Raw genomic sequence first — 23,478 nt, forward strand, 5'->3', positions numbered from 1 at the left:
ATGGCTCTTAGCAGCTTAGCTGTGCAACATTTGTTTGTTACAGAGCTTGTTGGTATGATTAATGCATTTTATCTTTATTCTAGGTGGATGTTGGCTGGGAACAAGATGAGCTGAACTGGGAAGATGATGCCAACTGGTGACAGATAAAAGACCTTGAGCTATGTTTTGAGTTAGATAGCTGCTTCCGCAATGCTCTGGACAAGTCTTGCCCCTCCACAGGCACCAAGGCCTCAAAGGTATCTTCAGAGTCCGTTCAGGTGCTTGCCTTTTTCACCTGCAGCATTTAGGCCACATGACAACTCATGCATCCAGCCCTGTGCGCTTGGAAAGAGGGATAGGCTGTGTGGTCTGATTTTTTTCCACCAACCGTTACTGTTTATGGAAAACTAGGAAAAATAAATGGACAATTCACTGGTTAAATGTTTGTGTAATCTATTTCTTATGGGAATTGATTCAACAGGTAGAGGTGCAAGAAATTCTAGGCTGTCTTTTACAAAGCTATGTTTTTGTACAGTGTGAGAAGCTGTGAACTTAAATTAGGGGAGAATAGCATCACAGCAAAAATTTTCATTCTCACAGTTTAGTTTCCATTACATGTTTGTAATACTCTTGGTAAGCAAAGGAGGCAGGCTGAAGTCGAAGGAAATGGCATAGAAAAAATGTATTTTAATTCTGTGTTCAATAACTTACTTTAAGCTTCGCTCAGTATCTTCACTCTTCGAACCAATAAGACCCTGTAAACTTTACAAAGCGACTATACAACATGCTTACTCTAAAATTACCACTGGGCTGCACTTTGTTTCCTTGGCTTTGAGCTGTGAATCTCTAGTGGGACTGCAGTACTGAAGTCACTCAAAAGGTTGCATTAAATCTATCAACTTATGCTGTTCTTCAAACTGTTCAGCGTCATCTGTAAAGTTTCCAATTTCTTTGCGAACCAAATAGGGGGTGGGCCCTTTTGTAGTAGCGCTTTCAAAACCTCCAGTGTCCTTCCGGCAGCGTCGATTGCTGACTTATATTGCTCTTCACTGGCTGAGTAGCAAGTTCTTTTCGGGAAGGGCTATAAATGAAAAACAGTAGTTTTATAATCCGACACTTCTGTAACCCAGTCACTGCTCAACACACAAGATGGAATCTGATTTTCAAGATTTTGATACATAGCCATTAAGCATGCTAAGTACAGTGGTACCTCGCAAGACGAAAAACTCGCAAAACGAAAGAGTTTTTCGTTTTCTGAGTTGCTTCGCAAGACGGATTTCCCTATGGGCTTGCTTCGCAAGACGAAAAAACTCGAACGAAAAAACTCGCAGAACGAATTAATTTCGTCTTGCGAGGCACCACTGTAGTGCTGCTTAGTCAAAAATCAAAATGATCCACTTTCAAATTGTATGTAGACTATCTTCTTGGCCTGTAATTGCAAACTCCAAAGAAAAAGGTTGCAATACCAAGAGGGCTCACTTCTCATGACAGTGTTTATTTTTAAAAGCACCTCACAGACTACTAGTTACTTGTCATTCCAACAAACAAAAAGCCCCAGCATGGGCTATACATGCAGGTTGTGTTTACTGAATATAATGCATTCCTGGAAATCAGTAATTAAACAAGCTTTTGCATAACGTGTCAACGATTACTATGGGAAAATTTCTAATGCGTTCTCAAGCATGGAGTTTTGACCCCAAAACGACAGGAAAACCCTCTGAAACATTGCAAAAGGCAAACAAGGAAACAAATGCTCTCTTATTTGTCCAGTCTCTTCCCCCTCCCTCTCATCATGGTTTCCGGCAAAACGGCTATTGCAGATCAGCAAAATGCAACAAGTAAGGCTTGTTTAAGCCTGCTTATTTGTTTACTGTGCCACACACAGATCCAGCTGTTGGACTATCTGAATCCGTGGCATATACAGCATGGTTTGGGCACTAATTCCTCCTATTCAGATAAGTGAAGTTTTGTATAACAAGCATCTGTAGAGCAAGACCTGTGTGTACCAGCAAGACTATAAAAGCAGCTGTGGCCCCATCACTTACAAACTCAATTACAATAATATGATTGACGTTCAACAGTCAAAAGAATGGGTCTTAAAACCTCTTGCCCTGCCTAAAAAAGGCTCTGCCTAACATGGCCCTTTAAAGCCTGCAATCCAAGCCACACTGAACTCAGTGGCATGAATTGCAAGGGTTAGAAATGTTTACAGTTTGTATCTTAATAATAAAAAGTAGGGCTTGAAGGTAAGAATATACTGCAATGCAAAACTATCCTCACTTCCTAATATCAGGATAAAGTGTGACTCCCTGAACTGGGAGACCATATGTTCCAGACTGCCTTTCCCCAACTGATGAGAATGATTTCCAAGTGCTATCTTCCCCCTTCAGCCAGGGGTCCATCGCTTTCTTCCTTACAGCAAAAGCTACATAAAGGTAAAGGGACCATTAGATCCAGTCGTGACCGACTCTGGTGTTGCGGCGCTCATCTCACTTTATTGGCCAAGAGAGCCGGCGTGCAGCCTCCGGGTCATGTGGCCAGTATGACTAAGCCGCTGAACCAGAGCAGCGCACGGAAACACCATTTACTTTCCCGCCGGAGCGGTACCTATTTATCTACTTGCATTTTGACGTGCTTTCAAACTGCTAGGTGGGCAGGAACAGGGACCAAACAACAGGAGCTCACCCCGTCACAGGGATTCAAACCGTCGAACTTCTGATCGGCAAGTCTTAGGCTCTGTGGTTTAACCCACAGCGCCACCCGTGTCCCTTAAAAGCTACAGACCAGGATATAAAATGAGGACTAATAGACCCCAAACTAGCATTTTTGTTTGCCTGACTAGTGACTGCCTCTGGGTAAACATTCACATGCAGACTGTATGAACTGGAAAAATACAGATAGAAAGCAGCAATTCCTATAAACTGCTGTGATCATGTGACATGACTGTTGCCTATATATAGTTCACACGATAAATGTATTCTCATGAGCGCACAGACTTGCTCAGGTTAACAACAAAAATGTGTGTCTTGGCCCTCAATTTGCTGGCACAAATTTAGCACCATCATGAACTGTGTGGCAATGATAGCAGAAATCACTGCAACACGCAATCCCAATTCCGCAACATACCTCCGAGGTCAGGCTCCTTTGTCTGTCTGCTGTGGCTTCTCGCAAATGGCACTTAAGGCGAACATTTTCCTCTTTCATCCGTTCTGCTCTTGCTTCTGCTGTCTCCTCTACAAGGCGGGTCTGAGAGAAAAGCCAGAGCAGAAATAACCTAACTATGCAGTTAAAATTCATAGCTTCTGCTGCTGCTACTGTCAAAAGTTTGGAAGAAAACTGTTTCTAACATTACATGTGCAGTTTTCCCTTAGTTAGAGGTTATTGGCTGCCTTAAAGAAGGCCCGTTAGGCTGAAAGATGTGATTTAAATATTTCAAATAAATAAGCACAGGTATGACTGCAGAGACCACAAAGAAGTGATTTAGTGTCCTTACTTGTGTAAATAAACAAAAGTCCATCTTTTGGTACATGTACAAGGTATGTCGTCTGCATATCTTCGTTTCAGGTTATGCATTTTGGTTTGATAAAGCTTAGTTTAGTTGTAAACTCAATACAGTGGACCCTCCGGATACGAACTTAATTTGTTCCGGTGGTCTGTATGTACCCCAAAAAGTCTGCAATGTGAGGCGCCACTTCTGCGCACGCATGCGGCGTGATAGATCACTTCTGCGCATGTGGTGAAACCCGAAAGTATACACTTCCGGGGTGGCCGCTTCACAACCCAAAAGTTACGTTGCCCGAAGGTCCACTGTATAACTCTGTATTATCAATGTGCATAATTTGTTCAGGAAACATTAAATTTCAAAATGGAAAATCTGGCACCAGCAGCATACCATCTATTTTATATTTTAAGAAATACCTTTGATAGGAAGCCAACAACTTTGCTTTTGATTTCTTCAGAATTAAGGCACTGGGAAAGTATGGCTTCGTGGCTCGTCTCCTTAATACAAAAAACAACAACACAAAAACAAATAGGGGAGAAGAGGGTTCATGCCCACCGCAGCCTGGTTATGTTAACACAAGAATCAAGCAGATCTGAGGAATTTCTGCTAAACAACTGGAAATGTTCAGCACTATTAAAACTAACAACAGACGGGCAGGCAGTTTATTATTCAAAGTCAGGTACTCCCAAATCTTTCTGCCCTGTTTGTCATCCCTTATATCTTATTTAATGTTATTGTTATTTTAAAATTCCAAGCCCTAGCCTTTCCCTGTACCCAAAGTATTTTATGAAAGCAGAGCTAAAATTACAACTAAAATACCAATCAGTAGAATTTACGCAATTCCTTCTTCAGCTGCTTTTCTGTTCTCTTTAATAACACAAACATCTACAGATCCAGAAAAAACTAATCTGTAGTATGTCATTGTGACTTAACACTACTTATATTACCCAGCCGAAGAGTGGTACTAATCTAAGTACCACTGAATGTGATGGAAGTTAAGCAGTGGTCTGCAAACCCTAGCTTTGCTTACTAAAGGTTGTTTCTCAATTTGCCCTGGAACATAGAGAAAGCAAAGGGATAGAAAGTGGAAGAGACTTGAGTTTCTTTTGGGGTGGGTTTTTTTTTTAACAACTTCACCAAACCTCAGGAGAACGAAATAAATCCTTGCATTTTCTCTTTCAAGTTGTCCTACTGTTTCTCGTTTTCTCCAAACTCCAGAAGACAGTGCATCTTCCTGAAACCATGTGGCAAGGTTTTGGAAGAGTGGTGGACTCTTCTCTAGCTACACTGAAGTTTGGACATGGTAAGAGTCAGAGAGATTTTTGCTGCTTCTCATTTCTCAAAACTGCAGTGCAAATGAGAACTTGGGGGAGGGAATGTGCTACTGGCAGTTCTTTCCACCAGAGGGCCGGCACACTTTCCTGTGGAATCTCTGGATGCCAGGAGCTCAGTTACTTGTAACCAAACTTAGCTGGACCGAGCCCTTTACAGCCCTTAACACCAAGAGTGTTAAGAGTGAGCTTAAAACTGATTAATTTTAGTGGGATCATGTGCATTTCTCCCCCAACTGGAAAGCACAGCTGGACTTCATCTTACCTGTGCAAACTGTGTGAATGCCTCTATGGTGTGCTGTTGAATCAACCAGCTACTGTTGGCCAGCAAAGAAGAAAACAGGTAGGACAGCTTGGATAAAATCTGCTCCTAACAAGTGAATAATGCAGTTATTTGTATTTTAAGCCTATATATTCGCCTCCGCTCATAATTTCCTGGGAATCATAATTAAATACAACCCAGATACCCCACTGAGAATGACAATAATGAAAAGCTCATGGCAGCCTTTACTGACAAAACGTATCAAATAATCTTGCAGCAATTTACAGACTGACAATTTTGTTACAGCATATGCATCAGATAGAAGAGAATCACTTAAGCCATAATACATGTGTCAGTCTCTTAAGATACCAAAATATTTTTTGTTGGTTTTGACTATTCGTCTGGACTCTGCCGACAAATAGACATGCCCAGCCCTCCAAATCAAACCAGCAAAACATCCCACAATATGCCAAGTCCTGTTGTCACACTGACCCACTGCCATTCAACAAGAGTCAAGAAAGTGTCTTTAAAATGGAAAAATTCCAAGTAAAAATGCATTTCCAAGCTAAAATAAACTCAGGGGCAAGAACACCACCAAGTCTAGGGATAATGTAATAGTGATATCTTTCTACCCCTAGGTAACTATCAAGGAGTCCCTGTACCTTTCATTACCCATGTAGGCTTCCCACACAGGGTTTCTAAAAAGTAATAGGAACTTGACATTCTTATGATTAATGTACTTTGGGACTTAGCTACTCAGTGGCCACTACTGAAAAACAGTAAACGACACCTGCAGAAGGTTAATGAAAGAACAGAATATTGTTCTAGTGAATTTACCTGGAATTCTGGTGGAATAATGGGAACCCCCATCGAAGAGAGAAAATCTAAGATTGCAGTGAGAACATGATCTGGGGGATTGAGTTGAAGGAGGGAAGTTTGTAGTGTAAGTATCTGCAGGAAGAGAAAACAACGAATAGTGTTGTCACATTTGAAGATTGTGATATAAGGTCTTTTGGTCCATTTCATCCAGTGCATGCAGATGCAGCTATACACACATTGGTGGAGTAAGGTTTAGAGGGGTTTAAAATGCAAGAACACTAAGTGACAATTCACATAACCTGGCCTGCATGCAAAAGAAGCACAGCAACCTTTCATAACAGAAATAATAGATTAAACAATCAGCGTAGTAGTGGGACAGGAAAGCTTGTGATTTTAAGTATGGTCAGGAAATTCTATTCCACTGACCAACCTAGCTCCTGGCACTGTTTGCTTCTCCCAAATCCGTCAACCCTCACCAGAGTAGCATTGTGTATGCACAGTTGCTAAATACAGTGGACACTCGGGTCGCGAATGTGATCCGTGCGGGAGGCACATTCACAACCTACAGCGCCGCGTCTGCGCACACGCGGATCGCAATTTGGCACGTCTGCACATGCGCCGAAACCCGGAAGTAACCCGTTGCGGTACTTCTACGTTTGGTGTGGTGCACAACCCGGTATCACGCAACCTGAAGCGTCTGCAACCCGAGGTATGACTGTATGCTCAACCTCAACTAGGTTGGCAAATACACTTCAAATTCTGGTTGCTAGCAGTCATGACTAGCCTTGACAATGGACAGGTCAATAAAGGATGGAAGTGGGGAACATTCAGGCCAGTGGTGTTGTGCCTGCATTGGCCTGGGCAAGAGGTGTGCGCCTCCAAATATAATACACTCTGTTTGAAGGCCCTTAAAATGGTGTAGGGGGGCAAAACACACTTCCTCCCTCTCACCATACTGTGAACATCTGTGAGTGAAGATGCAGGAGGTTGTTTTGTGAATATGTTGCAAACCAGCTGTAACTTAATAATTACACCCTATGAAGCAAACTGTAGCTCTGCTTCTTGAGGGCTAGGGTTTCTAAATAGCCAGGAACTAGGATCATGGCATTCTTGTACTACTGTGGCTTATGCTTACCAGGGTCATTCTCTGGTAGAAAAATGATGATGGATACACCTGTCATAACTAGCAGCAATCAGCTTTGAAAACTACTTTGCTAGACATCCATCTGTGTATGCAAGGCAAGTCTGCTCATCATACTATTTCTTACCTGAATTAGCAGTTGAGGCTCTAATATTTGGATGAAGAACTGCATGAGTCGAAGCACCAAGCTAAAGGTCTGCTGCAGAGAGGACAGACTGGAGACCTTCAATGGACAAAAAGAGCATATTATAGCCTCACAGTGTCCTCCATTTCTGGCTAGCTAAGTAACTAGGTAAAGATTCATTGCAAAGTGAATGTTTAATGATTCTGCTATGCCCTGCCTCTGTGACAGCAGCATGAAAGGCTGTCTGGCTAAGTAAGTGTTGTTGATCTACTCAAACTGACAGAAGGTGCACTCCTCTCACAGACGGAAAGTGTGAAGTCAGCTTCATCTAAATATGAGGACTGATACAAACTACCACAAACTGCTGCCTCCTAGCCCAGTTCCCTTTTGGGTTCTTTGCCAGATGGGAGTAAAGCACAATGTTTGGTGATTGTAGGTAGCAAAAGTCTCACACGATTCGCAAGTGTTAACTGCAATTCATATTGCACTGAAGTGTTATTAAATTCACCCTGTATATTAAAGCGGAAACACTTCTTTGCCTGTTTCTATGGCTATATGGTACAAGGCAAAAATAGAGCACCCCTCCCTCTTTTGGCACATAATGGAACTAGTACTATAGGAAGAGTCATCAACACCTTAAATGCTGACATTTGTATGGCAAGACATTTGTACGGGACTGCCTCTCCTGGTATGCCCCACGGAGAGCCTCATGGTCCATAAATAACAACACCCTAGTGGTCCCAGGCCCTAAGGAAGTTAGATTGGCTTCAACCAGAGCCAGGGCCTTTTCAACTCTGTCTCCGGCCTTTTGGAACGCTCTGCCTCATGAGACCAGGGCCCTGCAGGATCTGATTTCTTTCTGCAGGGCCTGTAAGTCAGAGTTGTTCCGCCTGGCCTTTGGCTTGGAGCCAATTTGATTCCCTCCCTCCCTCTCTTTCTTTTTTCTTTTCCTTCTCCTCCTGCGATGAGGCTACATTTTAATATTTTAATGTTCCATTATTTTAATGTTGTATTTCTTTTGTTTTTAAGTTGTAATCATTCATCTTGTTTTTATTATTGCTTGTAAGCCGCTCTGAGCCCGGCCTTGGCTGGGGAGGGCGGGGTATAAATAAAAAAGTATTATTATTATTATTATTATTATTATTATTACTATTATACTGGGAGGCAACTGCATGCTCTTGTAACAAAACAAAGTCGTCGTCGTCTTCTCTCTCCTGGAATTCTGCTTTCTCCTCCTATAGCCCTCCCACAAGAGCAGGAAAACTGCAGCTATCTCTGTTCTGACGTATTAATGGACTTGTGGAGAAGGGAGAACTAGATGGAGCAGCAGGAAGTGGGAAATGAGAGAATTGACTCACCTGTGTGGCAGGTAGAACTACCAAGAACTGTCCAACAATTCCAACAAGTGCTGTTTGCTGTCCCACCTCTGGTGACTTCCCAGCAGTTTGGCACAAGGACAACAAGGCACAGAGAGCCGTGTTCTAACAGAGAAGAAGGAGCTGTGAGGAGCTAGGAACACTTCTAGTTGTATCTCTGATCACTAGAAACACCACCCAATCTGCAAGCATTTAGGCACAGGGAGAGCCTGTCTCTCTCCAGAAGTGCCTGTCAACCTCAGCTAACCAGTACAGTGGTACCCCGCAAGACGAATGCCTCGGAAGACGAAAAACTCGCTAGACGAAAGGGTTTTTCGTTTTCTGAGGTGCTTTGCAAGACGGATTTTCCTAAGGGCTTGCTTCGCTAGACGAAACAGCCCTGCCTCTCCTGTCATGGCGACGGTCACTGCATGCACGCACGCTCGCTTCCCCGCTCTTCCGGCTCCCTCCCACCTTCCGGCTGCCGACTCCTCCGGCTCCCTCCCACCTTCCGGCTGATGGCTGACCTTCCGGCTGCCTCGCACCGCTGCCCACCGCCCTCGCGCGCTCCTCTGAGAGAGCTGTTGCCGCCAGCAGCCAGCGTTGCAGCCGGAGTCGCGCTCCTGAGCCCCGCCGCCCTCCAGCAGCCGCGGGTGAGTCCGAGGTACCGGCTGCGGCAGTTGCCCTGCTTCTCCCCATCGCTCCCCGCCGTTCTTAGTGTTTAACTGCAGTGGTGCTTCGCAAGACGAAAAACTCGCTCAACGAAAAAACTCGCGGAACGAATTAATTTCGTCTTGCGAGGTACCACTGTAGTTTGCAGTGGTGGGAGCTCTAGTCCAGCAACATCTAGAGAGCCACAGGTTGACCACCCTTGTTTTAACAGAAAAAGTATGTCCACTTTCAGGCTTCCATCTGCAACTACAAAGGCAAGAAAAAAATACATGCACTCTCTCTTTAAAGTGCAAGTCCTGAAGCTCAGGAATCTGAAGTCCTGCATCCTTTGCATCAACCCTTGATCCCAGTCATGCAAACTATTGATAGACCCGGTACAAAAAGTTACCATCGCTCTGAAATCATACTATTAGTAAAGTAAAGGTAAAGGTACCCCTGCCCGTACGGGCCAGTCTTGACAGACTCTAGGGTTGTGCGCCCATCTCACTTAAGAGGCCGAGGGCCAGCACTGTCCGAAGACACTTCCGGGTCACGTGGCCAGCGTGACATCGCTGCTCTGGCGAGCCAGAGCTGCACACGGAAACGCTGTTTACCTTCCCGCTAGTAAGCGGTCCCTATTTATCTACTTGCACCCGAGAGTGCTTTCGAACTGCTAGGTTGGCAGGCACTGGGACCGAACAACGGGAGCGCACCCCGCCGCGGGGATTCGAACCGCCGACCTTTCGATCGGCAAGCCCTAGGCGCTGAGGCTTTAACCCACAGCGCCACCCGCGTCCCCATACTATTAGTACAAAGATGCAAAAAGCTGGGCTTACTTGTGGGTATCCCCATAACAGAAAAATAGAACCGAAGAGGACAAGAAAATCCTCACCAGAGTTTTTCATCCGCAAGTAATTCATTCAAGCCTTCCCTTACCACCTGTGGAAGTTCCTCCAGAGACCTTTTGCTGCTCAGCCACTCTTGACATTGTGCAAATCCGGCCACAAAGAGCTCATGAGCAACTTGCTGTCTGAGGGGAGGGATCAGGGCCTGGAGAGAAAGATGCTGCCACAATATCAGGTTCTCTGTTTCTCTGGAAGGAAATTGCTGGGTGAACCTCACCTGCAAGGAGGTGAAGGCAACGTTAGAAAGAGCACAGGAGAGTTCAATAAACTGTTTCACAAATATAGGAAAATAATAAACTAAACAGGATATCCTTTCTGTCCAATGACAGAGTAAGATGGCAGGCTAGAGGAGAAAGGATTGCTCCCTCTCAAAGGCAAGGCTTAGACTCTGAAACTATCCCAGCAGCTTCTCCAGTCCCCAACCCAGAATGTGACTTCAGCCACTCTCTTTCCAAGACAGATAATTATTATTATCATTATTATTATTTATTTATTTTTTTATACCGCCCTATACCCCAAGGTCTCTGGATGGTTCACAGAAAACCATAACAATACCCATAAAATATGTCTACACTTTAATAACAGAACAGACAGACAGGTGCACAACTTTGGTTAGTACTGAGGAAGATTCCTGAGAGATTTAATTGCCAAAAGACTCCACACAATGATTCCTTTGGGCTAAATTCAGATAGTACGCCTCTCACCTAGATGCAGCCAAAATGTTTTCACAGAACACCAGTGACATACTCTGGTTGTTAAAGCCTGTGTAAGCCTTTTACCATGAGGGGAAACTCTCAATGCCTGGGCTGCACATTCAGTGCAGCAGTTAAAAGGGAGACTTTCTGGATGGTAAGACTAATCTAATCATACAAAAACATCTTTGACCACCTTCCTATGGTGAGTGTAATATTTGAATGAGCCCTCAAAATTTGTTACGGTTGTAGCAAAGCAGGTTGAAACATATGCCTCTTCCCTCACTAAACAAAAAGTGCTTAACACCTCGAGTTCCTTGAAGGAAAGATGGGTTACAGATGGAATCAATAAATAACATTTTTGGCAGTACTTGCCTGGTGATCAGCAGTCATCAGGAATAGCACACGCCTTAGCAGGACTCCAAGCAGAGAAACTTGAAAATGCTCTGCAGGACAAGCTTTTATCTGAATAGGGTAAGAAATTATTAGCCCACAAAATTCTAACAATCTAGCGACACCTAAGCATGTTTATTTGGTTTTTCTTTAAAAAGGGAACAGTTTTGATGCAGAACCTATAGCTACACATACACTGGGTCCTATTTTAGGTAACAGCAAGTCCAACATTACTTACGTATTCCTTTTTAACATTACGGATTCTCCACTTGACCACAGCCAGATGTCTGTATTAACCAAATACCATTTGCACCCATCTGTGTGTCCCTCCTAAACTACTTCACAGAGTAGCCTGTACCACACAAATTATTCTGTTACAACAAGCCTAAAATTAGGAATTAATCAAAGTGGCTCCATGTTAGAGTGGCCTATCAGGGCCAGCATTTGTTTGTTAAAACCATCCAGATAGCTCAAACAAATGAGCCAAGCCACATAACTAAAGAGGAAGGTAAAAATAAATAAAAAATTAATCCCATCACTAGGTAATCAGACCTAGAGAAAAATGCTTATCAAAATGAAGCAAAGCTGAACAACCAAGCATCTCCTGAAGAAAGCACCATGAACATATTTAGGCTTGTTTAAAATGATTGAATATGACATGATTCCCAGATTTTATTGTGCTACTGTTTATTTTGAAATAGTGTTGATAATTAATTTTGTATGTAAATTTCCTTGGAATCCATGTTTGGCTGAAGACATGGGGTGGAGTTTTTTCAAAATATATAATGAGAGAATCAAGCTGGCAAAAGAAAGTAAGAAAGAAAGAAAGAAAGAAAGAAAGAAAGAAAGAAAGAAAGAGACTATATAATCATTCACTGCATTTTGACTAAATTTAATTTGATTAAATACTGCTATATTACAAAACTAATATCTAGCCCTTATTATACAAACGTATCAGGAAATCAAGGAAGGGACTGAGCATTTCCCCTGTTTTGTACAACAGATTTTCCCATAGTCTTCAAGAGGCCTGGGATAATAATCTGCAGCTATGTAAACTTCATGTTGTGTTGTGCTGTGTTACATTTCCTGCTCTGCTCAAATACCTCTGCTTATAAACAAACCACATTCTGCTTACCAAATATGCTATGATAAATGCATGATGAGCACACAGGTCCGCTCTTCCATACCTGGGAGAAGAAAAAAGAGCAAGATGAACAAGTGAGGCAGCGGATCTCTCCTTGGGGTGCTAGTCTGTGTTGATCTTGAACTGGGAAGGCCTGCGTTCAAATCCCTGTTTAGTCATGGCACCTATTAGCATAGCTCTTGCAAGTCATTCTCTCTCAGCTTAACAAGTTTACTGTGAGGAGAGAAAAATGCCAAGTATGATACTCTACCTTTCTTGAAGAAAAAGTGGTATCTATATTTAGATATATTTAATAATTTTTTTTCCTTGTCCTTTTGCTAAAGGTGTGAGTGTGCAGGCCGCTCCCCGCAAGGCCCTTTCCACCTGGCCTAGGGGGCAGGGCCCAGATTCACCCAGCCCTACTAAAGAGGCTCCTCATGAGGCCAGAGGAACATTGCCCAGCTGTTGTTTTATTGATTTAATATGCTGTAAACCGCTTTGAGATTTTTATTAAAAATATAAAGTGGTATCAAAAATAAATAAATAAATAAATATGGGAAAACTTAGCAGTTTAGGTTACATCTGCCTGGGTTTCAGGATTTTTTTCCCTTTCTTACCGGGCAAGGAAGCACCAAACGTCCATAGCCAGGAGAGCAGTGATTGTGTTAGAACCAAGTACAGCCTCCAGCAGGGAACATTCCTGAAAGAAAACAGATACACGTATACACAGGCAAAAAGTTGCTTAGAAAGAAGTTACGGCTGCTGTTTATTGTCATCCCACCAACTAACAAAAAAAAACAAAGTTGTCTATGGAGGCAAAGGTCAGTTCTGTGTCCAGGGCAGCTGTCTACCAGCTCCATCTGGTATACCTGCCCACTGTCTCAAGATAAGACCACAAAGGCAACTATCTGTAAATAAACAATAAGCAGCCATAAAAATGGCAAAAGTAGTTTATTTCCAAAATACAGTGGTGCCTCGCAAGACGAAATTAATTCGTTCTGCAAATTTTTTCGTCTACACCACTGTGTATTGACGGTTTCCCATAGGAATGCATTGGCGGTTTTTAAAAAAAGGCGCAAGACGTTTCGTCTTGCGAAGCAAGCCCATAGGGAAATCCGTCTTGCGAAGCAACTCGGAAAACGAAAAACTCTTTCGTTTTGCGAGTTTTTCGTCTTCCGAGGCATTCGTCTTAAGAGGTACCACTGTAGGTTTTATCTTAAACAACTGAAAACGCAGTAAAATATACCAGTGGTTCAGTGCTCGAACGTTGTTCCGGTAATCAAGACGTTTCGTTGCTAAAGAGCTTAGTCATCGAGCTGTCAAAATCAATCATAACGTTGCCGTGCTTACAATTGTTTAAGATAAAACGTATTTTGGAAAGAAAGTACATTCGCCATTTTTATGGACGTTTCTTGTTTGTTTACAGATACAGTGGTGCCCCGCAAGACGAATGCCTCGGAAGACGGAAAACCCGCTAGACGAAAGGGTTTTCCGTTTTGGAGGTGCTTCGCAGGACGAATTTGCTATGGGCTTGCTTCGCAAGACGAAAATGTCTTGCGATTCCTGGGGGTTTTTTTCCGCTCCCCACCCCCTTTATCTAAGGCACTAAGCTGCTAATAGCCTTTTAGCAGCTAATCCGCTAATCCCTTAAGCCTTTAATAGCCGCTAAACCGCTAATAGCACTAATCCGCTAATGGGCTTGCTTCGCAAGACGAAGAAACCGCTAGACGAAGAGACTCACGGAACGGATTCTTTTCGTCTTGCGAGGCACCACTGTAGTTGCCTTTGCCCCTCGCCAACTCTCCTCCCCACTTCCTTTGCCCCTCAACAAACTCCCTTCCCACTCCCTGTGCAACCACCAACACACCCCTTTGCACAGCTCAAACTTCCAGAAGTGGGGAGGACAAATCCCTCTTTCTCTTATTTCCAGGGTAGAGACTCTTAAGGCAGTGGCGTGGAAGAATGAATGGACAAAGGGAGACTTTCTCCCCCACTCCATGGCAGTGGCAGCAAAGATGGAAAGGCAGGAGAGGACCACCCTGGACTCATCCTCTGTAGCTAGCCTGTGGCAGCTACACAAACTGAGGTCATCTTAAGATTTTATTATATGGTAAGATATGCAGTGGAGAAGAATGACTTATATTGGAAAGCTTGGTTTTAAAATCCACTAGCTGCTCCAAGTCAGCAGATGGGTCTTGTCGTACAATACTTCTCCTTACCAGTAGATGGAAGTGTGAAACCGAGAGGGATGTGATAAAGGCACACAAATGGACACAGACATAGTGGTAAAAGGTGACAAGATCCTCAGCTTGCCCGGTCCCCATTGCTGCTGGCAAACTAACAGGAAGAAAAAGCTCTCCAGGACACTGCTGAAGACTGAGGAAGAGGGCTGCAAACAAGGAGACTCTGCAGAGAAATGGAGAACATCAGGATTACTCTTACCTAAGGCTAACTCTTTGCAGCAATCCAACATGCATCACTAAAACGAATAATATAGAGACAGTGCAGCCTTAAATTGTGCTGGGTGGATTTTATGCTACTGACTGCTAGATTTCCAGATGCTTCAAAAGTCTACAATCAATGAAACAGAAATAAGCATCTTAAATCTAGCAAGAGCTATGCAGAATCTTTGTACAGTCAACTGACATTACTGAGGAAATTATATTTAGAATTAATCATGCTAACCTTCACTAAACCCTTCATTCAATACAAAACATCTTTTTATAAAATGTGTTCAAAACAACCTGGGGATGCAGCTTGGCAACATCAAGTATGCTAATCACAAAAACGCTTACCTATTAATATCAATCTACTATAAAGGTAAAGGTACCCCTGCCCGTACGGGCCAGTCTTGCCAGACTCTAGGGTTGTGCGCTCATCTCACTCTATAGGCCGGGAGCCAGCGCTGTCCGCAGACACTTCCGGGTCACGTGGCCAGCGTGACAAGCTGCATCTGGCGAGCCAGCGCAGCACACGGAAACGCCGTTTACCTTCCCGCTGGTAAGCGGTCCCTATTTATCTACTTGCACCCGGGGGTGCTTTCGAACTGCTAGGTTGGCAGGCGCTGGGACCGAACGATGGGAGCGCACCCCGCCGCGGGAATTCGAACCGCCGACCTGACGATCAGCAAGTCCTAGGCGCCGAGGCTCTTACCCACAGCGCCACCCGCGTCCCCTATCAATCTACTATAGCAGCAATGAATTACCTGGGAATCTCCTCTGGTAACTGACTTCCAGTGTTCCAAAGAGCCTGCACATCTTGGGGTTGGGATGGCAACTTGTCCATTACAGAAAGCAGAAGACGACATTGTGGAAAATGCAGCTCAGGAGAGAGATCTGTAGTCATTTTTAAAGAAAAAACTTTCTTTAAGTTAAAACTTTTAAAGCAAGCTTACATGTATATGGAGCTCTCATGTCTGAATAAATCTACAACCATGTACTTAAAACTCATTTGTCTTTGTAATTTTTATATACAGTGGTGTCCCGCAAGACGAATGCCTCGCAAGACGGAAAACCCGCTAGACAAAAGGGTTTTCCATTTTTCAATGCGCTTCCAGGACGAATTTCTCTATGGGCTTGCTTCGCAAGACGAAAATGTCTTGCGAGTCTTGAGATTTTTTTTCGCTCCCCACCCCCTTTTTCTAAGCCGCTAAACTGCTAATAGCCTTTTAGCAGCTAATCCGCTAATCCCTTAAGCCTTTAATAGCCGCTAAACCGCTAATAGCGCTAATCCGCTAATAGGGTTGCTTCGCAAGACGAAAAAACTGCTAGACAAAGAGACTCGCGGAACGGATTAATTTCGTCTTGCGAGGCACCACTGTATTTTATTTATTGAACGTTTATATAATGCTTATATACTGCTTGATTGTAAAAAAAACCTCAGTTTGCAAAAAGCATTAAACAATAACATTAACAGTAAAAATAGTTAAAAACAACTGTTCAAAACAAATGAAAACCAACAATAAGCTAAAATGAATTATAACATATGGAACACTGCACATGTTTGGAAAGGTTTGCCTAAACAAAAATGTCTTCATCAGGTGCCAAAGAAGAATACAGTGAAGACAGCTGCCTGATGTTAACAGGCAGGGAGTTCCGAAGCGAGTGCTGCCACACTAAAAGATCAATCTCTTACAAGTGCCAAACAAGTATTATGGGGCACCTGCAAAAAGTTTATGGCTTGTAACTAAACAAATAAAAATGTTATTAAGAGAAATTAAGCCTTTAATAAGAATACAAAATTCTACACATGAAAAAGAAAGATTAGCTTTAAAAATTAGAATGGTAAGAATACAGTGATGCCTCGCAAGACGAAAAGAATCCGTTCCGCGAGTCTCTTCGTCTTGCGGTTTTTTTCGTCTTGCGAAGCAACCCTATTAGCGGATTAGCGCTATTAGCGGCTTAGCGGATCAGCTGATAAGCGGCTTAGCGGATCAGCTGTTAAGCGGCTTAGCGGCTTGGGGAAAAGGGGGGGGGGAACCCTGCAGGAACTCGCAAGACATTTTCGTCTTGCGAAGCAAGCCCATAGGAAATTCGTTTTGCGAAGCACCTCCAAAACGGAAAACCCTTTCGTCTAGCGGGTTTTCCGTCTTGCGAGGCATTCGTCTTGCGGGGCACCACTGTATTCTAAAGCCATGAAATGAATATAATGATGATAATAATGTTTATGACCTGAAAAAAGCTGAGTTACTAATAAGTAACTTTGGTCTGATTGTACATTTGCAAAACAAATTGGTATATAGTATTGCTACTGTGGAATTTTATTATTCTTGCAGCTGACTAGGGGGAAGAAATGCCTGGCTTTCAGGGACCATCAGAATCCTCCACCCAGTTCTCTGCTGCAAGGAGAATGCAGTACTAACATTGTCAGGGCCTTTAAGCTTACCTGAAATTTTACTTAACGCCACTTCTAGGAAAGGCCTAAAAGAGAGCAAGTGGGGTAGGAGAGAGTCCAGCGTCACGAGGAATTCCCTCGCTATTTCATCCTGATGAGACTTAGAAATCGCTGGAGCATAAAGACTTGGAGGAAATTTGCTGTCAGGAAAGAATACAGAATGCCGCATGTATCACTTGTACTCTGAAGAGCACTAAACATGGATTTCAACAGAAATACAGAAACTCTGTAGAGCTAAGACAAGACACACTTTAATTATCTTCTTATTGTATTGGAGTGACATTCGTTTAAGAGCTGTTCAACAGTGGGAACAGCATCCCTTAGGAGGCTGTGGACTCTCCTTCCTTGGAGGTTTTTAAGCAGAGGTTGGATGGCCCCGTCATGGATGCTTTAGCTGAGATTCCTGAATTGCAGGGGGTTGGACTAGATGACCCTTGGGTCCCTTCCAACACTACGATACTATGACACTGTGTGGCACATACCTTGATACAGAAGGAAATGGGGCTATTGCAGATACATGCCAGGACATCAGTCTTCAGTCATCATGATTTTGGAACCCACTGTTTGCAAACTGCCATACCAGGAAGGCAGCTTTCAAATTACTTTCAAGCTCAGGCACAGAAAACACTAATGACATAATAATTATGTGAAAATAATAAAAATCAAATTAATTATCGGGTACCACTTACCTGTATATTTGAAGGTATGTCTGATGTAGCTGACAGCAGGAATCTGCCAGGAAAGGAGTGAACTCCTGTAAAGCCAACCATTTAAAATACTTTTAAATTTTAAAATTCATTGATATAACTTTATCTCCACTGCCTTTTATAAGCTGAAACTTTGCATCATTCTGGATAGATGAGATAATATATTATTATATTTTAGTAATTATATAATGATTATATTATTATATTTTAGTAATTTTATCTGTACAGTGGTACCTTGGGTTACAGACGCTTCAGGTTACAGACTCCGCTAACCCAGAAATAGTGCTTCAGGTTAAGAACTTTGCTTCAGGATAAGTACAGAAATCGGGCTCCAGCAGCGCAGTGGCAGCAGGAGGCCCCATTAGCTAAAGTGGTGCTTCAGGTTAAGAACAGTTTCAGGTTAAGTACGGACCTCCAGAATGAATTAAGTACTTAACCTGAGGTACCACTGTATCTTTATTGTAGGTTCAGACCTTTTGTGGAATTAATGTTGCAATTTTTTAAACTTACTTTTCAGCTGCACTTTACATACGATTCTGGTAAGTAGAGCACAATCCCAATTTTTTACTCCTGCAGCTCATGTGCATTTTATACTATAATATATGTATTTTTGGCTCTGTATGCACATGAAAGGATACTAAGCAAGACAACTTACTTGAAATAAAAGGCTACAATCTGAGACACACATTACTTTTTAGTATAGGAATGTGTTGTAATGCTACAATCCTGTCTATACACATTTGGAAGTCCCTCTAAGCACAGTGGAACTTTGTTCAAAAGATAATACAAAATAGTACAAGACTTACTGTACTGTATAAGCTACAATTCAGAATTAAAAATCTGTTCTACATATTTTAGAATCAAATTTTACCCACTCTTCTAAGTAGGGTGGGTCAGGTTAAAGTTACAAAACAGATAACCTTAAACAAAACAAAACATTTATTCAGGAAAAAAGGAAGCATAACATGGGATATAACACAAAAATACTATGCTGACTTAAGTAAACTCTTAACAACTACAGATGGACAATGCAATCACAGCAAATACTTGTGATTTAAGAACCAAGTAAATAAAACTTTCTGCAAAACACCAAAAACAAACTGCTTTTCCAGCAGATGCCGCTAAGGGAGAAACACACCCTAAGGAAATTTGGTTCAGATATCATTAGTGAACCATTTTATTTGTCCGTGGTACAAGGGTTGTTACAAAATATGGGAATAGTACAAGTACCTACAATAAAAAATGGGTAGCAAATCTAAATTCCCTCTGGGGAAAACACCATTTGTGATTCTCTACGTCAAGTGATGTTCTTCTCAAAGCATTTGCAAATTGACACAAAGGATGTAGGGGTGAAAAAGGATGATGTTCACTGACTTATTAGAAAGAGACTTCTATAACTGCAGACTTGAAGAGTTGTGCAATTTGTACAATACAAAGAGGACAGATATGACAAACTGGAAAGGTATCCTTATTTAGACACAGCTTTGAGCACAAACTTCATGGCTACGTAGAGTCTGTAGTTAACAATGTCGAATGTAGTATATAGACAGCCCTACATGACAAGTAATGATTCTGATGAATATGGATGGAATATTGCCAATTACTTTTTATATATGCTACCACATTTTCCAAGTTAGACAGAATATTTTATAGCAAAGCAATTAAGGCATATTCAAGCCAAACATACATTTTGCATCAGAGTGAACCCAGTTTCTATCTCTCACCTTGGTGTAGTGCACCAGGGAATTGGCTAAGAATCTACACAGCTTGACTGTCCTTTGGAACAACTTGCAATCAATGCTCTCCTATTTGAAAGGGAAGAAATCAAAGTCAAATGGACAGAATTCAACAGTGTTTTAGAAAACTTATACCAGAAATGCCTCACCTCCCTGCCCTATCCCCTCCTCAGCACTGAAAGGCCAGTCCTGTGAGGTAACATTCTGGCTATTTCATTCCCTGGCCTATGCACATACTGTAACGGAAGTTCAGCATACTCAAGAGAGAGGAGGGGGAAACCTGCTTATACACAGAAGCTATGCTACAATTGCCAATAAATTTATTTTATGCATGCATAAATTGAGACGTGTCCTTGGGAATTCTGAAAAACGGTTAATTTGGCTTTTTGATGTTTATCTCTCCTTCCATTTTCAGGCCTGCACAACAGATCCTATACCAGTGCTTACTCGACACGATTGGCTTCCATCCAGGAATCCCCCCAGCTATGACTATCAAATTTTCTCATCAAGTTCAGAATAAATTAGTGCACTGGAGAACAGCAACAAGTTGTGTGTAGCCCATTAAAGTGACAGTCTACATGATGCTCACCATTAGGGGAGCAAGTGTTCCTTAGCTCCTGAGATAGAGATGTCTGAAGAGGTTTTTGTCCATCCCCACCATTTACTAAAAAGTGGTCAAAAGGAAAGCTAGGATTCTATGGTTCTAAATAGTTTGTGTGCTGCCCAAACATAAGCTATGTTTGTGGCCTGTCTAAAGCTCTCAGAAGTTCACGCCCTTGCAACTTTAACCACAATACTATGGAAGTCAACTTTATCCCAAGGTCAATATGCCTAAAAGTCATATTCACCTCTGTTCCAGACCGCTTCATCTGCTCAGCCAGCTGCAAACAAGACTGGAAAGAAAACAGGATATCCTCACAAAGGCCACTGAGTATATCAGAATGCTTCAAGCTGTTCTTTATCAGAGATTTGTGCTTGAGACTTTGCCTGAAAGGGACAAACTTGTGACAATTCTCAAATAGTCAACAGGCTATTAGAACCATCACACACACCCCAATCACTCTCATCAACTCAGATGGCGAGTACCAGCTGAAACAGAGTCAACACAGGACCTCTGAGAAACAAAAGGGAGCACCCCCTCACCCCTAAATCAGTAGCCAAGAATGTTGAGAATCTGTTGGGGGGAAATCAGAAATGGAAATGGAGTGCTGTGGAGGAGGTTGTGGCTGGCTGCTGCAAGGACTCCTGTTAGAAGTTACAAATGGGGAATGGGTAACATGTGGCACCTGCTATAGTGCCACCTCCACAGGTAAACAGATGCAATCTTCACAGGTAAACTTGTCCCAAGTTGTTAAGGGCTTTACAGTCATACCTCAGGTTGCGAACGTGATCCGTGCGGGAGGCACGTTCGCAACCCGCAGCATTCGCAACCCGTGTCTGCGCACATGTGTGATGCAATTCGGCGCTTCTGCGCATGCACCAAAACCTGGAAGTAACCTGTTCTGGTACTTCCAGGTTCAGCGCGGTCCATAACCCGAAAACGCGCAACCCGCAGCATTCGCAACCCGAGGTATGCTTGTATATACTTGGCCCAGCAGCAAACCAGCAACCAGCGCAGACATCTGAGCCCAGGTGTTACATACTGACAGGTCTCACTCCTGTCAGCAATCGTGCTACAGCATTCTGTACTAACTGCAGCTTCCAGATCAAGTGCAAGGGAAGCCCCACACCAGTACCATGAACTACCAGTTCAAGAATGGCTGTAGCTGTCGAACCAATTGTAGTTGTTAAGAGGCACTTCCAGCCACTGAGGCTACCTGAGCCACCAGTGACAGAGCTGGATCCAGAAACAACCCCTGACTGCAAACCTGCTCCATCCAGGGTAGGCAATTCACTAATTTCTCAGACATGGGAACTACTCACCCACGGTGACTCCACCTTGCTATGATTCAAGCTTAGCTTGTTTTCCCTCATCCATCTCACCACTGCATTTAAGCAATGCAATGGCCCAGAACTCTGTCATATTTTTTAATTAAGTATTTAAATCTAAATGATTCATTCCTTCTCAGATTTTAAAGCCATGATCTCAGTGTAGACTGTAAATGAGATATTTTGGGGCTTAATAGCCATTTAGTGCGATCATGTACCTTTTAACTAATTTGAAACTAAAAATTCATTTTTATTATAGTGATCCATTCTGATCTATTGGTTCTATTTCCGCAGAGCATTCTTCACAATGGAGGAGCTGCCGTCAGTCCAAATCTGAGCCCATATTATGTCTAACAAGCTGAATTAGATACAGATTTTTCAATATCACAATTTGATGCAGAGCTCATATAATTTATTTAGATTATATAACAGATAACATTAATAGAATAAAAACATACCTGATTATGAACTTCCATGTGTTTGCATGAAGCGCATGATCTATGCTGGAAATAGCAGAACAGATCTCCAGCAAAGTATGAACAGCTGTAGCGCAAACGACAAAAAGTAAATGCAAGGTAAGTTCAGCATATAACATAGTGAACCGTTCAATACAATGAAGCTCATTTAATACAACAAAGACCACCATTTCCCTACGTTCACAACAGTAGTTAAGTGATAGCTGCACTTTTAATTGCTTTTATCTCACATTTAGCCCTGAATTTGAGAAGCAGATCAGATCATCCTGGACTGATGAGGAACACCAACTTTAACAGAAGGGAATAGGTATGTGGTAGGAGTTTATACATTTGGAGGAGTGGTCTGCTTTAAAGTGCATGGTTTGCATACACACCTGACGCTATAATCGCTATACTGTCTTCAGCAGCACAAGAGTTCACAGATACCATCTCAAGCAGTTCCATAAACTGCTTTTGCAAAGCATAGGCCTCCTTAAACAGAGACTGGAGTAAATCCGAAAACAAGTGGAGACACTCACTGTACAACGACTCACTATTCTGTAGCAAAAAAAACAAAACAAAACAAAACAAAAAAAAAACGTAGAGAAAGTGAACACATTGCATAGATCAGTGGTGGAAGCAACTAATTCATGACTCAGATCATTTCTCTATTCATATTTTCCATAGCTGCTAAGCACTAAATACAAGATCTCACTACATGCTATACAAGATGTACTCCAGAATTTATCCCAGATAAAACAACAAAGTTTCTTGTGACACCTCACAGACAAACAAATGTATTACTATGGCATAATATACATTTTTTTGGGGGGGGGGTTGCTGCTGCATACTAACACCAGAGGTTCTCACCCTCTGAAAATTATCCTTAAAAAGTATGAGTGCATATCAGGATAGTATTTATTGAACAAAACTGTATTCAGGCTTTCTCAGTATCGATTTCAATGGAAACAAACACTGGAAAATTGTTTGCACCAAGTTACTAAATCTCTAATATCCTTGTGATACCCTGTGAGAATACAGTTGGCAGATATCGAAAGGGTTGTTTTCCACTGGTAGCACAAGGCTAGCAGGTTAGGTTATGGCTCCTCCACCTGGTGGCAGAAGGGCAAACATTTTGGGAAGCAGGCAGCTCCCCAAATCTAGTTCACAGACTTGCCAAGCTCAAACAGGTGACAGGACTCAACTTCATACTTACAGAACAAGCAAAAGAGAAAAAGCAAGCATTGGAAAGGCCTATTTAAGAAGGTTCAGATTCGCAGATACTAGAAACAGGAGTATGAAGCTCTAATTTAGGCTTCACTTGTTCAGTCTCAATCTTGAAAGGACTCCAATTTATCTTTCCAAAACTGAAAATTACCTAGTTATCCTTTCAAATTAAATCTTCCATCATCTAACGTAGAGGCCAATCGTCAGGTTTTATGTGATAAAATCTGTTTGTATTGGTCTCATGTTTCCAAGCA

At 42.4% G+C, this 23,478-nt stretch overlaps 2 protein-coding genes across 13 annotated transcripts in view; one reads left to right on the forward strand and one right to left on the reverse strand.

Moving 5' to 3' along the window:
- The window catches only part of SCYL3 (SCY1 like pseudokinase 3), a 21,736-nt gene extending 20,847 nt beyond the window's left edge, over positions 1 to 889 (forward strand). For all 11 annotated transcript variants that reach the window (XM_083445299.1, XM_083445307.1, XM_083445306.1 and 8 more), the window contains one exon: positions 84 to 889. In XM_083445299.1, the coding sequence (XP_083301425.1) occupies positions 84 to 140 (57 nt within the window). In that variant the 3' untranslated portion in view covers positions 141 to 889. The remainder of the gene's footprint in view (positions 1 to 83) is intronic.
- The window catches only part of FIRRM (FIGNL1 interacting regulator of recombination and mitosis), a gene marked incomplete at its 5' end in the record, with an annotated part of 27,710 nt that continues 4,878 nt past the window's right edge, over positions 647 to 23,478 (reverse strand). For both annotated transcript variants that reach the window (XM_083445291.1, XM_083445290.1), the window contains 19 exons: positions 647 to 1,060; positions 3,106 to 3,225; positions 3,898 to 3,978; positions 5,078 to 5,182; positions 5,912 to 6,025; positions 7,162 to 7,257; positions 8,517 to 8,639; positions 10,101 to 10,286; positions 11,137 to 11,226; positions 12,290 to 12,341; positions 12,895 to 12,977; positions 14,497 to 14,683; positions 15,483 to 15,612; positions 17,162 to 17,310; positions 17,860 to 17,924; positions 19,602 to 19,682; positions 20,462 to 20,600; positions 22,001 to 22,085; positions 22,393 to 22,555. In XM_083445291.1, coding sequence (XP_083301417.1) covers positions 875 to 1,060; positions 3,106 to 3,225; positions 3,898 to 3,978; positions 5,078 to 5,182; positions 5,912 to 6,025; positions 7,162 to 7,257; positions 8,517 to 8,639; positions 10,101 to 10,286; positions 11,137 to 11,226; positions 12,290 to 12,341; positions 12,895 to 12,977; positions 14,497 to 14,683; positions 15,483 to 15,612; positions 17,162 to 17,310; positions 17,860 to 17,924; positions 19,602 to 19,682; positions 20,462 to 20,600; positions 22,001 to 22,085; positions 22,393 to 22,555 — 2,235 coding nt within the window. In that variant the 3' untranslated portion in view covers positions 647 to 874. The remainder of the gene's footprint in view (positions 1,061 to 3,105; positions 3,226 to 3,897; positions 3,979 to 5,077; positions 5,183 to 5,911; positions 6,026 to 7,161; positions 7,258 to 8,516; positions 8,640 to 10,100; positions 10,287 to 11,136; positions 11,227 to 12,289; positions 12,342 to 12,894; positions 12,978 to 14,496; positions 14,684 to 15,482; positions 15,613 to 17,161; positions 17,311 to 17,859; positions 17,925 to 19,601; positions 19,683 to 20,461; positions 20,601 to 22,000; positions 22,086 to 22,392; positions 22,556 to 23,478) is intronic.

This window comes from Podarcis tiliguerta (genome assembly GCF_965153285.1).
Source record: "Podarcis tiliguerta genome assembly, chromosome: 6".
Taxonomy (NCBI): domain Eukaryota; kingdom Metazoa; phylum Chordata; class Lepidosauria; order Squamata; family Lacertidae; genus Podarcis; species Podarcis tiliguerta.